Raw genomic sequence first — 14,326 nt, forward strand, 5'->3', positions numbered from 1 at the left:
AGAACATGTTGGGCCTGTCTGACAGTGGGGAGATGGATAAGACAATCTTTTCTTGCTCATCTAAAAGGATATATCTAATCCTACAATTCTAGGACTTTAGTGTGGCATTTGAATCTTTAATGGAGTTGAAGACTCATCAGTTCTGCAGCCTTCAAAAAAAGCACCCAGGTGCTTCAAAACGGAAGTTCATGACAGCCTGTCTGGCCTTGGAAAGGTGAAAAGCCCGGCTCCATAAAGACTGCTGAAAAAAGAGACAGCAGAAGCAGCCAAATCAGAAATTATGTCGGAAACGTTAGAAGCATCCTGAAAACAGGACGGATCTTCGGAAAACTCTGTGATAAGACAGAGGAGAACTACTGTTAGCATGGTAAGAGGCAATCAAGAGCTTGAATCATGCTTCATGTTCAGCTGTTGCCCTTGGGCAAACAGTAATAATAGTTGCTGACATGCTCAGGGCAGCTGAGGAGCGTCCAAAGCATTTAGTGAGGCTATTAAACGCAGATCCCACAAGACTGCTTAGTATGGGCCACTGCTGCCATGCCACAAAGCTAGGGCAGATGCTTCAAAAGAAAATCACCTCCTCTCATGGTGATCTTGGACCTGCAATCAACCTTATGAGTAACCACCTCTTAGGATGCTAATGCACACTACGCTGCCTAAACCAGTTCAGGAATATCCTGAATGATCAGGTGCACGATGCAAACCCAACCAGAATGCTTCAGAGCATTTACCAGTGCATGAGCTGGTTGAACAGACATTTTAAGTAGTCCTGTAGGATTTGTAAAGTATGGGCTACCACCTTTAACAACTCAGGAAAAGCATTAAAATAATCTAGCAAAACACAGGGAAGCCAAGAGGCAGCCTAGGTTCTCAGAGTAGAGGAATGTCAACACCAGATAATCAGCAGAAGAACACAAGGTCCCTCAGGCCAAAGGCTTCACATACATTGTAAAAGAATCAAAACACGTTTTCATTTCCTTTGTTTTCCCAAGATAACCCTCTTCAGCATTTGTAGAGTAGCTACCCCAAGAGCGTGTACTAGTGTTACAGTACAAAGCTGGTTTCATTCTTCTCAAGGAAGGGATCAAGAAACATTAGAAAACTGGCATATATCTCAAAACAATCAGTACCAAACCGAGCCAGTACATTTCCTGAGGAACCACTTTTCAAGCTTATGGTATGCAGATCTTACTGATATTGTATTCATATGCGATACGAGTCTCCTCCAGGTAGTAAGATGACAATTTCATAATGGAAAGTGGTCATCACAATGCAGGTAAATCAAAGCTGATAGGTTTCCATGGAGAAGGCATCACAGCAGACAGCAGTTTCCAAAGAGGAATGACCTAGACTGAGACAATCCTCAAGGCAGACAAGAAACTGCCTTCATATACACATTTCTTTAAAAGAAGGGTAAAAGCAAATGACAGACTTTAGTTCAGAAAGTAAAGGAGGACTACACTGATAAAACAGGTGAGCTATGATATAAAGCCACTTCCAAGAAAACAAATCTCAGACTCTGCTAGGTGGGTAAGAAAACTAAGAGATGCAGGGTGGGCATTCCCTGTCTGTTATCACCAGAAGATACAGAACATAGCGATGACATGTGAAAACAGAAAAATGCACAACAATTATTTATAATTGGAAAATAGTCATTTGATGAGCAGACCAAGAGAAGAACAGAACATACACTGTTGTCTGAACTGTTGTGATGCCAGAAAGTGTAGCAGTTTGACTGTTTCACAGTCTACATGCTTAAATACACTGCATTAGGCAATGCCCGTTACTGAAAAAGCAGTCTATTGCCGGGTATGAAAGCACACACTGTGGGCAGATAAATAACCATAAAACAGCATGCAGTTTGATCATAACTACCACTATTATCATTGTGTAGCTGTGTTAAAATTTATATTCTAGAATATACAGTTGTCAACAACTGTACTGGCAGTTGTTTTGTTTTTCAGAAAGCAAGCCAGGGATTTATCTGAGAGGCACGACCACCAAGGGGCACCCTGACAATTAAGTTCTCTAGATAAGAAAAGTCAGACTGGTGTTATCTAATTCGTTCTCATTCTCTCTTCACAGAGTACTCTTGTAGATATAATGTCCCAGGCTTGAAATTTATTCGACAATGGACAATGTAGAGAGACATCTGATGAAAGCATCTAGTCCTGCTGCCTTCAACCCTTACAACACTAAAGCATTTGAAAAATACCTTCAATCAACTGTGTCTAGTGTTTGAAAGCTCCCGTTTTCCCCCAGTTTTAAAACTAAATATATACAGGTCAGAGTGTCGCCACCCTCAATCTGATAAATCCTGATCATTTCCTAACTGAGGAAACTGAGGAATGACAAACACATGGAAGACTAGAGCAATATTGTGCCTGTATTTATAATATAAGCACATGCCTAAATTTGCACGATGGCAAACTACAACACACTATCTCTAAGGAGATTAAAAACTATCTCTAAGGAGTACTAAGAATATCAAGGATCTCTGATTTGAGCTCTTACCTACTTTTCTATTCCCAGATGAGGAATCTGCAAACCTTACAAGGCAGCCACTGAATGGGATTGGAGATGCTTATTTGAGCAGTAAGAAGCAGCAGCAACTCCAGGCAAAGACATCGAAGCACTCTGCATCTCTTCAGGGGGCAGCTGTCCTGTAGATCCAGCTCAGGACAGAAGCACATTAGGAAGAATATATCTCATGGTTTCAGTTTTATTTTCAAATAACCCTGGAGTTTTGTGTGTGTTTAAGAGATACATGTTTTTGCCAAAAACCTGTACTAACTACTTTGGTGCCTCATTGTCTGAAAAGAGTGTTTATTTGAAAGCTAAAGAGTCTACAGCTTCACAGAAGACAAACTAAAGAGCTACAGAAGACTTAAACCTTCAGAACTGTCAATCCTTGGTCACAGAGCTCAGTGTGTCCAGCTCTGACAAACCCTCTCTCCTGAAAAAAAAGACACCAATTCTCAATGCCACAACTAATCTCTAGTTGAACGCCTTGGACTAGCAAACCAGCAAGATCAATACAGAAAGTGCTCACAAAGCCAAATATAGCTTGTATAGCAAAGGTTATCCATACACATACTTGTTACCTTAAATTTTTCTCCTTCACTTCATAATGGCAACGTTGATTTGACATCACATACTCCTAATGTTGCTTACACTTGTGAGAGAAAAATGTATTAAATAGCACTGAACTACCGCCACCAGAAACTTAAGATGGCTTGTCACAGCCATCCCACCTGAAACAATAAGCAGGAAACCAAAGTTTTTTTCTGTGCTAGTTAACTCCAAGCCTTCCAGCTCATTCTTCTTGCTTTGTCTCCCTGAATATGCAAATTTCCCCTCCCTCCTGCTCTAATATTTCCGTATTTTCTCCTCCTTTCCACCCAGTATTATGGCAGAGACTCTACAAATTATCTTCATACTCTGTTCCTTGCAGATTGTAAAATCATAATTACTTCTCTGAGAAGTGATATCTCAGTTATAAGAACAAATTCATGTTTAAAGACACTTATAATAGCAGAACGCCACCACGATAACGTTTATCAAAAAGAAAACATTTTTGTGTTATAAAGCCTTAACGTATGGCAATAGGCTATCATTAGGATATCAAATGACTGCATATTAAGATCTAATTGAAGAACTTATTACAGTGCTCCCCCCTCCTTCTGCAGTGATGATTTATGGCACGTTTTGTCACTGCAATGTTCAGTAGTTCAGTACAAACACAGCATTTAACTAACAAGATGGCAGATGCAGATATTCAAGCAAAAGCTATATACACTCACATGAGTCAAAGGTTGTAAGTCTGTTGTAAATCATACCTGATTTGTAGGCTGAAACACATTTCCTAGTGTTATGTAAAAACCTCTGCTGGTTCCTACAATAATATGACAAACTAGAAAAACTCAGAACTTTTTCTTTTTTTAGAAGACTGATTGTGTTACACACTGTCATAATTCTACTTAAAATACTGATGAGATTCTCTAAAAAGTTTAGTTTTCCTTATTTCTTATGGAACTACCATTAAACCTCTGTAACATCTACCACAGCCAGAACAAGCACATTATCAATGTACATAAAACTGCACTTCTGTATGAGCAGAATTGAGAGTAGGTTACAGGAGGTAATTCACATCCAAATGAGTACAAGCAGAGAACATTAGAACAGCCCATTTGGGCAGGGTAAGTAAAGAATCAATTCAAAACTATGCAACCATCTATGTGGTTGATTTGGAAATTAAAATACCTGGCTTTGAAGAAAGGTATGCCACATCCAAATAGGTATCTGACATCCAAACAGAAATGCCAGAGCAGGGGAGAGGATCTCAGATCTTTTCATCCACTCTTTTTATCTTTTAACTCCCATAATACAGTTGATTATATTCCTCTAGATAAAATATACAGTACTGCTTAGAGTATAAAAAATGCTTTGCAAATTTTAAAAAGAATCTGAAGAAAGTATGCCAACATTTGCAACACCACACACAAATGATTTATCAAGCAACCACATACTGTTAAATACTTTAAGTTCTTTTAAGTCCCCCAAAATAAAATGTATTAAAGTGTCTACCTTGGTAGAATAATCTTTCGGTCTGCAGACAACCTTCCTGACTCTGCAAGTCGCATATTAAAATCATCATACAGTGGAGAGTCCCAAGACACACAGCACAGACAGTCTGGGGGAAGGGAAAGCTCCCGAAACAGACCACAAGGGGAAGAGAATGATGCTTAGCTCAGGATCCATCGTACCACTTTAACGGAGGATGGGCAGAGCTGGATGGGCTGCTGAACCACGGGAATATTGCAGCTATTCCAGCTTCTGCAATCCTGCTTCATCCCATAAGCAGTGAGCTGAAGTTCCCATTTTCCCCTTTGAAAGGCAAAATCTCTCTTCACGGTCCCGTGTCATGAAACATATTAAAGACAGACCTACAAGGATCATGAAGTTCAAAGAGGCAGAGACTGGCCATCATCAGTGGTTTGGTTTGGGAGGGACTTTGAAGATCATCTAGTTCCAACCCCCCTACCATGGGCAGGGACACCTTCCACTAGCCCAGGTTGCCCAAAGCCCCGTCCAACCTGGCCTTGAACCCTTCCAGGGAGGGGGCAGCCACAGCTTCTCTGGGCAACCTGTGCCAGGGCCTCACCACCCTCACAGGGAAGAATTTCTTCCTTAGATCTAATCTAAATCTCCTCTCTTTCAGTTTAAAACCATTACCCCTCTTCCTGTCCCTACACCCCCTGATACAGAGTCCCTCCCCATCTTTCCTGTAGCCCCTTTAAGTCCTGGTAGGCTGCTCTAAGGTCTCCCTGGAGCCTTCTCTTCTCCAGCTGAACCCCCCCCCAACTCTCTCAGCCTGTCCTCACAGGGAAAGACTTTTTCCCCTTTAAACTCAAGGGAAAGAATATTTTCTAGACTAACATTTCTAATCAAATATTTACCGAAATATTTTCTATGTTAGACTAAAAATGGTATATACTTAACACTTATTACTTCCATGTTTGCAGATTTAACACCTTCATTGTAGATAATGCTACAGAACGGACAGATACTTTGCCTTTCAACTACCATGGCAGATGTTTGAATAACAAACCACTTACACTATTTTATACCAGCACTTTAACTTTGTTTTAGACAAAGTGCATAGAATTCAGCTCGATGGAAGTAAAGCAGTCAAGGAATTGATCACCTGTGCTGACTAAACCTGCAGCAAGACGGCCAGAAGAAAAGTAGGCAGCAAAATGCACTGACCTCCCAGTATTCAGCACAAGCATAGCTCTCTCTGAAGTCCCCTGTAGCTATTAAGTAACAGCCATTTACCATACTAGTGACTATTTACCATACAGTACAAAACTCTTACTGGTAGTTACTGCTGAATGTTTTCATTACAAAAGCCTTTATACACAAAGTTTCTTTATCAAGTGCATATAAACTGGCAAGAGTTTACACATTTAAAATAAACACTAATAGGCTGTGCTCAATAGTCCTGTTCTCAAAAAAATTACCATAAAAGAACAGTAACATAGAAGTACAATGCACAGCAGGCAATAAAAGCATGTTCATTTCCCACCTCATCTAATTCTGCAGTGCTCCTCTCCAGCTGAACTGGAAGACTACTTTCATTTGTTTTCAAGTAATTGAGAAACATTTCAGCTACTTATCAGCTCTTCAATCCTTTTTCCTTTCACACATTCCTTAGAATTGTTGCCAACAGGGTATTTATAAAAGATTCAGCCTAACAAGAATACTCTGGCAAACAATGTTGCAGAAAAAAATTAGAAACTGAAGAAGCTGTTATGTAGAGAAGAACTAAAGAGTTGGATCCTTGTTTAAACAGAAAAAATAATTTAAGTTGTTTAAATAGACACAAGAGCTGTGTAAGGGAGCACTTCCTATCCCTGGACCAGCAACTCCAGAAGCAGCCACATACCTTTCCTCTCTTGGTGGAAATGTGTGTTTATTTTGGAAGGGTTTTGTGCTCCACATCACAAATGGAAACATTCAGCTCTGTCTGAGGCCTCAGAGCAATATTTAACTGACAACACACCATATACACACACCCACAGGAAACCTCTTTCCTCCTTACTAGTTTCTCTTTCCTGAGGCCTCACCAGCAACTGAACATGCAAGAGCCAGTATCACCTTACAGCGAATTAGAACTACACAAAGTATACGAGTTAATTATTAGATAGGGCAGTATCTCCACGTTTTCCATTGTGCTACAGAAATAAATGACGATCTTAATATTAAAAAAATTTAAAAGCACCTTGATCATAGAATAGGTTTCTAGTACTGAACAAGCCAACCAAGAGGGCTAACCTTTCCTACTGCTTAGCAAGTTCCACCGTTTGTCCCATCCTAGTTACTTCAAGAAAGTGCCTTCTCCTTCAAAAATACAACAGAGCAAGTAAGAAACAATCTCCAATCAGCTAAAAAGCAGAAGCTGAAAAATCCTTCCATAGCCCATCTCCAGTTGTACAATTTCTTTTTCCCCAATATGACCCAGTGTAAACATCTCTCATTGCTATAGCAACCCAGTTGCAGAACTGAATGAAACATAAATAAAATGAAGTAATTTTTTCTTCTAAGTTACCACAACAAACTACATTAAGTCACATTTATAAAGACCTTACCTACCAAAACCTGGATATAGTAACATTCTGCAAAAGGTTCAGCTCCAGCCTGGTTTTAATCTTTGATTTAATATATCCCATACCTTGGCATGCAGTACCTGCTACAGTCAATTCACCCTGTTTTACTGTATTGTCCTGTCTTTACAATGAATTAAACTGCTGTGCCCCACATATGAAATAAATTAACTACTAAATTCCATGATAATCCCTGTGTTGCTTTTAGTTCTAGTAGCATTTGTCACTCAACCTTGAAAATGTATCAGAATAAATACTTGGGTGCAGTACAGCATTAAAGTTTACAGTCAACTTTGAAAATTCCATGAAAAAAAGGTCAATTCTTCCCCTCATTAACTTAGAATTAATATTTTCTATATTTTAACAAATTCCTGCTACCTATCATAAGCTTGTGTACATCTCTCCTAAAGATAAATTAAGAGAACAGTATCATAAAGTAGAAATAAAACATTCCCACAGACCAACCTTGAAAGCAACTAGTAGTTGCCCACCAAAGGAAATTAAAAGAAGGGTCACTCATATGACTAAATAACCCCTATCCCCTGCACTGAACATCAACAGCAGAGGTTTGGTTGCTCTGAAGGCCAGGTGAACTCTTTCCAGGGAAGCCTAACTACAAAAAGGTGCATTACTGCTTCTGATAGATGAAACAATAAAAGCTAGAACTGCTTAATCTTTTATATAACTACCTTTATTTACTGTTGTCTTCTTCCCAATTTGTGTTTTATAGCAGTAGCATAGAACACTTAAATACAAAGATGGGGGGGAGGGGGGGCGTGGAAATCAGAGAAACACAGTCCCTAAATTTGAAAGAAACAAACTCACAAGCATACCTGAAAACTGGAATTATTATTATGCTACTTCTAAAAACTTAAACTTGACATTTTCAAGCAATTAAAAACAAAGTTGTCACAACAAAGACAGAAATAATAATATCCCACAGAGCAAAGTGGAAGGCACTGTGTTTCAATATTAACAGAAATGAAGAGCCACTGTATTACTTTGTGAAAATGAACTTAGTTACTTTGACAGCAAAAACATCTGCCATTGAATTATGACATTAAAAAGTCATTATAGTACATTATAGAACAGTGAAACCTTTCCGCACAGTAACGAGCTGATACAGAGAACAAACCACGTAATACTGCGGAAACAGAAATATTCCATTAGATAGAAATCGCTCTGATGTATCTTAATTCTGCATTTTTTCCATGTATTTCAGATTTTGAGGGGCCTAGCTACCTCTGCTGCCTTATCCTGAAAGCAAAATCCACTATTACAAACTACCTGAGATCTTACAGGGCTTACAGGGATCAACAGAATTCAGACTAAAATTCTCTGATTTCATACTTCCTACGTAATAAAAATTTGGAGAGAAAAGGACAGAGTTTCAATAAATTACTTGTTACAGTTTCTTCATCAAGTAGACTTTATTTTTCTGAATTCAGTATTACTGAAGCAATTCTTAATTTCTGCTGTATAAATACATAAAAAGTGTTTCAAACATAAGTTGTTTTGTCAACCCCATATGTTAGTCTTGGCTCTTCTCTAATTCCCAGTCTTTGGGAATCTGGGAAGCTCTACTTGCCTGTCTGTCACCTAATTACCCAGTAATAAATAACTGCATATTAATTAGTTCAGAATCGTTCCACAGCCCTGAGTTCTGTGTGGTGCCATGCAAATCAAAAGGACAGACTAGATAAAAGAACCGTAAGCCAACAGTTGCAGGAGAGAGGCATTAGCTCGACTCTCTTCCTCACCTTTTTTAACGCCATAGCTTCATTAACATTTCTCCTAGGGCATCTAGGAGAGTTCACTGCCCCAAAAAGGAGAATGCCTTGCTTATCTCTGCTGCTTCCTGGACCATGCTGCAAACCAGTTCAATTCACTTAGCAAGCAGAAAACCCACACAGAAAGAGAAAGAGGTGGGGGGGAAATAGCTTTCTCACTAAATAGTTTACTCACTAAATTGAGTTGAATTGTGCATGCAGGGGGAGAGAGTTACCCTTTTTGGTAGCAATTAGTTGTCTTTGAAACAGATAAATAACTACTAACAACTAAACGGAAAACTACATCTGTCTTGACATTAGGCAAAAAAGATGTCATGTGTTGTGTTATGTTTCACAGAAATTTAATCCATATATTCTTGTCAAAAAGGTGTCATACGATACCCAGCAAGATAAGCACAAAAAAAAAAGCTTATGCTGAGAATCCTCAAAGCTTTATGAACAGAACTATTCAAGTAAGATATATTCCCCCTGTTAAAAAGGCACAAAGAATTAAAAGTACAAGCACACCTTTTTTAATCAAACTTACAAAAATATCAAATGATTCACATAGAATAAATATGAATTTACCTTTGGTTTTTTGTTCAGCAGCCTGAAAGAAGAAAAAAACAAAACAAATCAAATACTTGTCCATATTCAAAATGATACCTAATAATTATAGGGCTGCAGCAGGCCTAACCTTTTGCAGAAACTGCTTACATAAATCAGGCATTAGTTCCAGCTAAGGTCTGGAGAATGTTAGTTTAACTCCATGTATTATGAATGTAAGAATGGCAACCCTTGTCTGACTTAAGCCAAAAGCAGATGCTGAAGAGAAAGTATAAAACCTTGCAAGCAGTATGACAGTACCCCCCATCTACCCACCCAGCCTCTGTCACTCGAGGTTCAGAGGCTACCTGAACTAAGCAGTACATTTATGAACTGCCTAACACTCAACAGAATTAACTTGCATGAATTTGCCCAGTATCCCTTTGAATCCATCCATACTGCTAGCTTACACAGATTAACTGCACATTTTGTGAAGACCAGTCTTTTTTTTTTTTTAATCTGTTTGGAATCTACCCACTTTCTTTTTTATGATGCCTAAATTTACACTGGAAAAGACAGTGATCAATTCCAATTCACGTCCTACAGGCCATTTAAGATTAAAACTAACTACATAAATCCAGAAAACAAGGCAGGAGTATGCACACCACAGAAAACCCACAACAGCCTCAGAATCCAGTCACTTCAGTATCAGCTGCGAATAATCCTGTGAATTTTGCATTGGCACTGATGAGGAACATTCACGCGACACAGCTGTGGGAGCAGTAACAATATTAGGGGATGGTAAGCAGCTTGGGAAGTGCTAATGAACTGCCACAACTGCTTTTGCAGAGATTTTCTGACTGCAGCCTCACTCGAAGTCGACAGGACTGCTCACCTGTGTCAGAATTATTCACAGAAATAAAGGCTGCAGAATCAGTATCTGTACATTACACATAAAAGTGAGTATGTCATTTAAAACAACAACAGGAACAAACCTTTTTCTGAGCACCTTCCTTCTTTTTCTTTTCTTCCTGCTTTTTCTTTTTCTTTTCTTCCATCAAATGTTCCTCTTCTTGTGTTTCTTGTTCTTTCTCCCTGATAAGAATAAAGGTTGGGGAAAGCTTTTCAGTAAGATGAAATTTATCTAGGAAGGTAAATAATCGATACTTACGTTGCTAACTTTCTACACCTCGAGTCTAAAAAAGGCTGCTTCTAATGCTGTAATAAAAGCATTTTAAAAAGCTGTTCCAAACTTGAAACCAATGGCAAATAAAATAGTAGGCAATGAAAATTCAGAAAGAATAAATTTTATTTGGAACCTCTTTCTGCAATCACTCCAAAGTACTACTTTAATATTAGCACATTCTATGGAAAGTTTAAAACTAAAAAAAAAAAACCACAAAAAAAACCCCCAAAACCAACAAAACTCAGGTAATTAATGCAAATTCTGTTGTCTTTGAACAGCTACAATTCACAATATACCTTAAAGATGATTATTTTCCAACTATTCTTTTTTTGATCAAACACATACTGTATTAATTTCTCATATGCATCAATTTTGTTCTCAGAGTTGTAAACTAAGGCCCAGATGAATTCTAATAATCCTATTTTGTGTTCATCCTATAAATTCTAGCTTTAGAATTTGCATGAATACAAGCCAAGCCTGTTTTAGTAGCATCATGGTTAAAATTCAACCTCAATTGTCCCAAATCAAGAAGCAAATCTATTTAAAATCTCTCCATCTATGCTTTCTTTGTCCATCACTGTAATAAATGTTTATACCAATGAACCTCTCCAACATCCTTCCAAATAAATATCAATAATTCATTTACTTCTCTATAACTATTTTCTCTTCCTTACAGAAACAGAGAATACTCTTGTTTCTGATGGGCTGAAACCATTACTATTCTTATGATGTCCTCCAATTATTCAGAGATCACTTCCAGCCTAACTTATTATTGCTTTACATTTAACTTGCCAAAGCCTGCAGTCCCATTCCTCTCCCCCCTTTTTTTAATTTTTTGTTGTTGCTGTTAAAAAAGGCCTTTCTAGTTACAATACTCTTTGCTCCAATGTCTTATCACAACAGGTCTGCAGGTGACTGGGGGGGGCAGGGGGCTGCTCTTTACCCAGAGGAGAAACAGATATTCTTCAGATTTTGCACATTGTGTCTTCAAACATTCCCCATGAAACATTTTGCCTTTTAACGGTTTATTTTCCTTTTAACAAGTTTGCACATTCTTACGTAGTCTCCCTTTTTATAGAAAAGCAGTATCGTAGTCAATTGTTTGAGATTTTGGCTGTTGAAGGGTGTTCTGGTTTTTGGCTTTTTCACTTGCCTCAAAGTACTTATTTTGGCCACTGTAGATACTTTAATGTTTACAGAGATCCTGCACAGTGCTCCAGACTAAACCAAAAGCAGCTTCCCTTTCCTTGTGTTACCCAAAACAATAAACATTACAGTAAGCAATTCAGAGATCTAAACATAGGTGTTAGTGCCCTTTCAGACACTTTACAGCACTCAAGCTATTTACAGAAGTGACAGATATGGCAAGGCCCAGAGTCTGGAATAGCAGCTGGAGGTCAGGCACATCTGGAAGTGCTCGGTGCACAACTGGAGGTCAGGACATCTAAAGCAGCATTAGATAGCTGTATTTTAAATACTGAACCACTTTCTGTCATAACCAGAAATTCATCACCTGCATGACTGCTCAACTTTATGTGAATTTCAAAGGGCCACCTTTCAAATATTGTACTGTAAATCAACATTTGAGAAGCATTTCCTCTTAGGAGTTGCAGGTGGGTATTTGCACCACATACTTAACACTGTACTTAGAAAAAGGGACTTAAAATTGTAGTTTTAAATGGATTGTTCTAGGACATTGCAAAAAGCAATGACTTACGTTGCCAAAAGAAACTGAGTTGGAACTGTAACAGATTTGACTTTACTGCCCTTAGCTCTGGAGAAGAACAGAAGTCCCCAGGATTTCAGTAACTACAAAGTAAAAACATCCAATCCCTTCATTTTTAGTGCTCCCTACCCGAGTCACATCAGTCTCTACGAAGTCCGTATCTTCAAGTGAACTCTCCCAAACTCTCAGACTATTGCCAAGGGAAGTTCTGGCCTTTCTTGTTTTTTAAAGCAGGTGAATGAAACGAGTCAGTGCAAAATGAGAAGCTTTTTGGTTTCCTCTTGCTAGTACTTAAGAAAACCCACGACATTACAGCAATTCCAGAACACCACAATTACATCTAAATCCCTTTCAATAGTCAGTGCAGTATTTAAAAAAAAAAAACAAACACACCAAAAAAAACAAACCACCACCACTTTGCTTAATTTTCAGAGTTTTCTTAAGTATGTATTTCCCAACTTTCTTGTTGGGCCTTTTTTTTTTTTTAAATATCAAGTTTCTTTCATAAAATCATAGAACACGGGGTTGGAAGGGACCGCAGGGATCATCTGGTCCAACCTTTCTGGCAAAAGTGCGCTCTAGACAAGGTGGCCCAACACCCTGTCCAGCCAAATCTTAAGAGTGTCCTATGTTGAGATCAACTTCCATCACTGCCAAAGTCTCATTACTTAGACTAGACTCGACTATGAACTTTATTTCCAGCCTTTCTGTCCTCTAAAGGTAGTTCTGTTTTGACATTTCCCAAGCACCATTATGTGTTCTTCCCTCCTGTATGCAGGTAATACACCATATCAGAGGATTTTCCAAATCAAAGAGCAAACATTTTGCTCCATTAAAAATACTATGTATTTTATCACCATATTATCAATTACAACATAAGAGGTAGAAGTGCCACTCCTAGTGGAAACCTGTTTGGGTTTTTTAAATTTTTTTTTTCATTTCTAAGATTAAAATAGCCTCAGATTAACTCAGAAAATGATACTATAATTTTTAATGGAGTTCAATTTTCAAAACTGTTTTACATAATGACACTTCTGAATACATATGCTTTAAATATGCTTAAAATAGAAATAAAGCTCCAATTGGTCTCTCAGATGGCAACTCTTGCTGTCACTTCTAGGCAGAAATTAGTCAGCTAAGAGCAAAACAAAAGGAAAACAATAAAACCATTGCTATATAAAGTTTGATTACGTTGTCAAAGGCATGTGTTGCAGTTTTACTTCCTGAGCAACAATTTAATCTTTATTACAGGAAATACGCTAAAAAATTTATGAATACAAAGCCCACATGATTTAAACCAGAAGTGTCTTAGAATATACTTGTACGAGTTTGCCTTTTTCATGTATATGGATCTGATATATCAGAATCATGGGGGGTTTTTATGAGCAGAGAGCAAAGCATTTTACTATAGCATCAAATGTTGTTTTTACAGATTGCAACCAGTTTACTAAATCCAAACCTAAACCAAAGTTACCTTTAAAGTACACACACTTAAGAGCTCTCTCTGAATAGGAAAGCAAGACAAAATGCAGGTCATGGGCAGAACAATTTAAGAACTATGGCTATGTTCTGTAGGCTGACTTTATTTTCTAAGCTGAGAACTTCGTTTTTCTACTTGGTATCAGACATTGAATTGCTTGCACATCTGAAGCCACAGCTGGTATTCTGAATTAGCACTGATGTGACATTCTAACTGGATTTTGCAATAAGCCTTTCAGGCATATTGTGTTCTTACAACTTCAAGTAGAGTCTATTTGTGTTATTACATGTAAGATTATTGCCCATACAGTGTTTTATAGTTTAGAGGTTCCTGCAATAGCTGAGGACTAAACAGAGACCTGTTTCTCTTGTCCCTCCATATGATACAGCTCCAAACCTAGAAGCCTAATGAATTTTGTTTGCATATTTTAAGATGCTGAAGGCTTATTTATTT

The 14,326-nt window shown here is 38.1% G+C and overlaps 1 protein-coding gene across 10 annotated transcripts in view; it reads right to left on the reverse strand.

The window, feature by feature from the left end:
* Positions 1-14,326, reverse strand: part of TNRC6C (trinucleotide repeat containing adaptor 6C) — a 112,439-nt gene that overhangs the window by 80,377 nt on the left and 17,736 nt on the right. For all 10 annotated transcript variants that reach the window (XM_074889474.1, XM_074889481.1, XM_074889478.1 and 7 more), the window contains exons 2-3: positions 10,477-10,576; positions 9,524-9,545 (exon numbers count right to left, since the gene is read on the reverse strand). In XM_074889474.1, the coding sequence (XP_074745575.1) occupies positions 9,524-9,545; positions 10,477-10,539 (85 nt within the window). In that variant the 5' untranslated portion in view covers positions 10,540-10,576. The remainder of the gene's footprint in view (positions 1-9,523; positions 9,546-10,476; positions 10,577-14,326) is intronic.

The sequence above is a fragment of the Strix uralensis genome, chromosome 19 (genome assembly GCF_047716275.1).
Source record: "Strix uralensis isolate ZFMK-TIS-50842 chromosome 19, bStrUra1, whole genome shotgun sequence".
In the NCBI taxonomy this organism is placed as follows: domain Eukaryota; kingdom Metazoa; phylum Chordata; class Aves; order Strigiformes; family Strigidae; genus Strix; species Strix uralensis.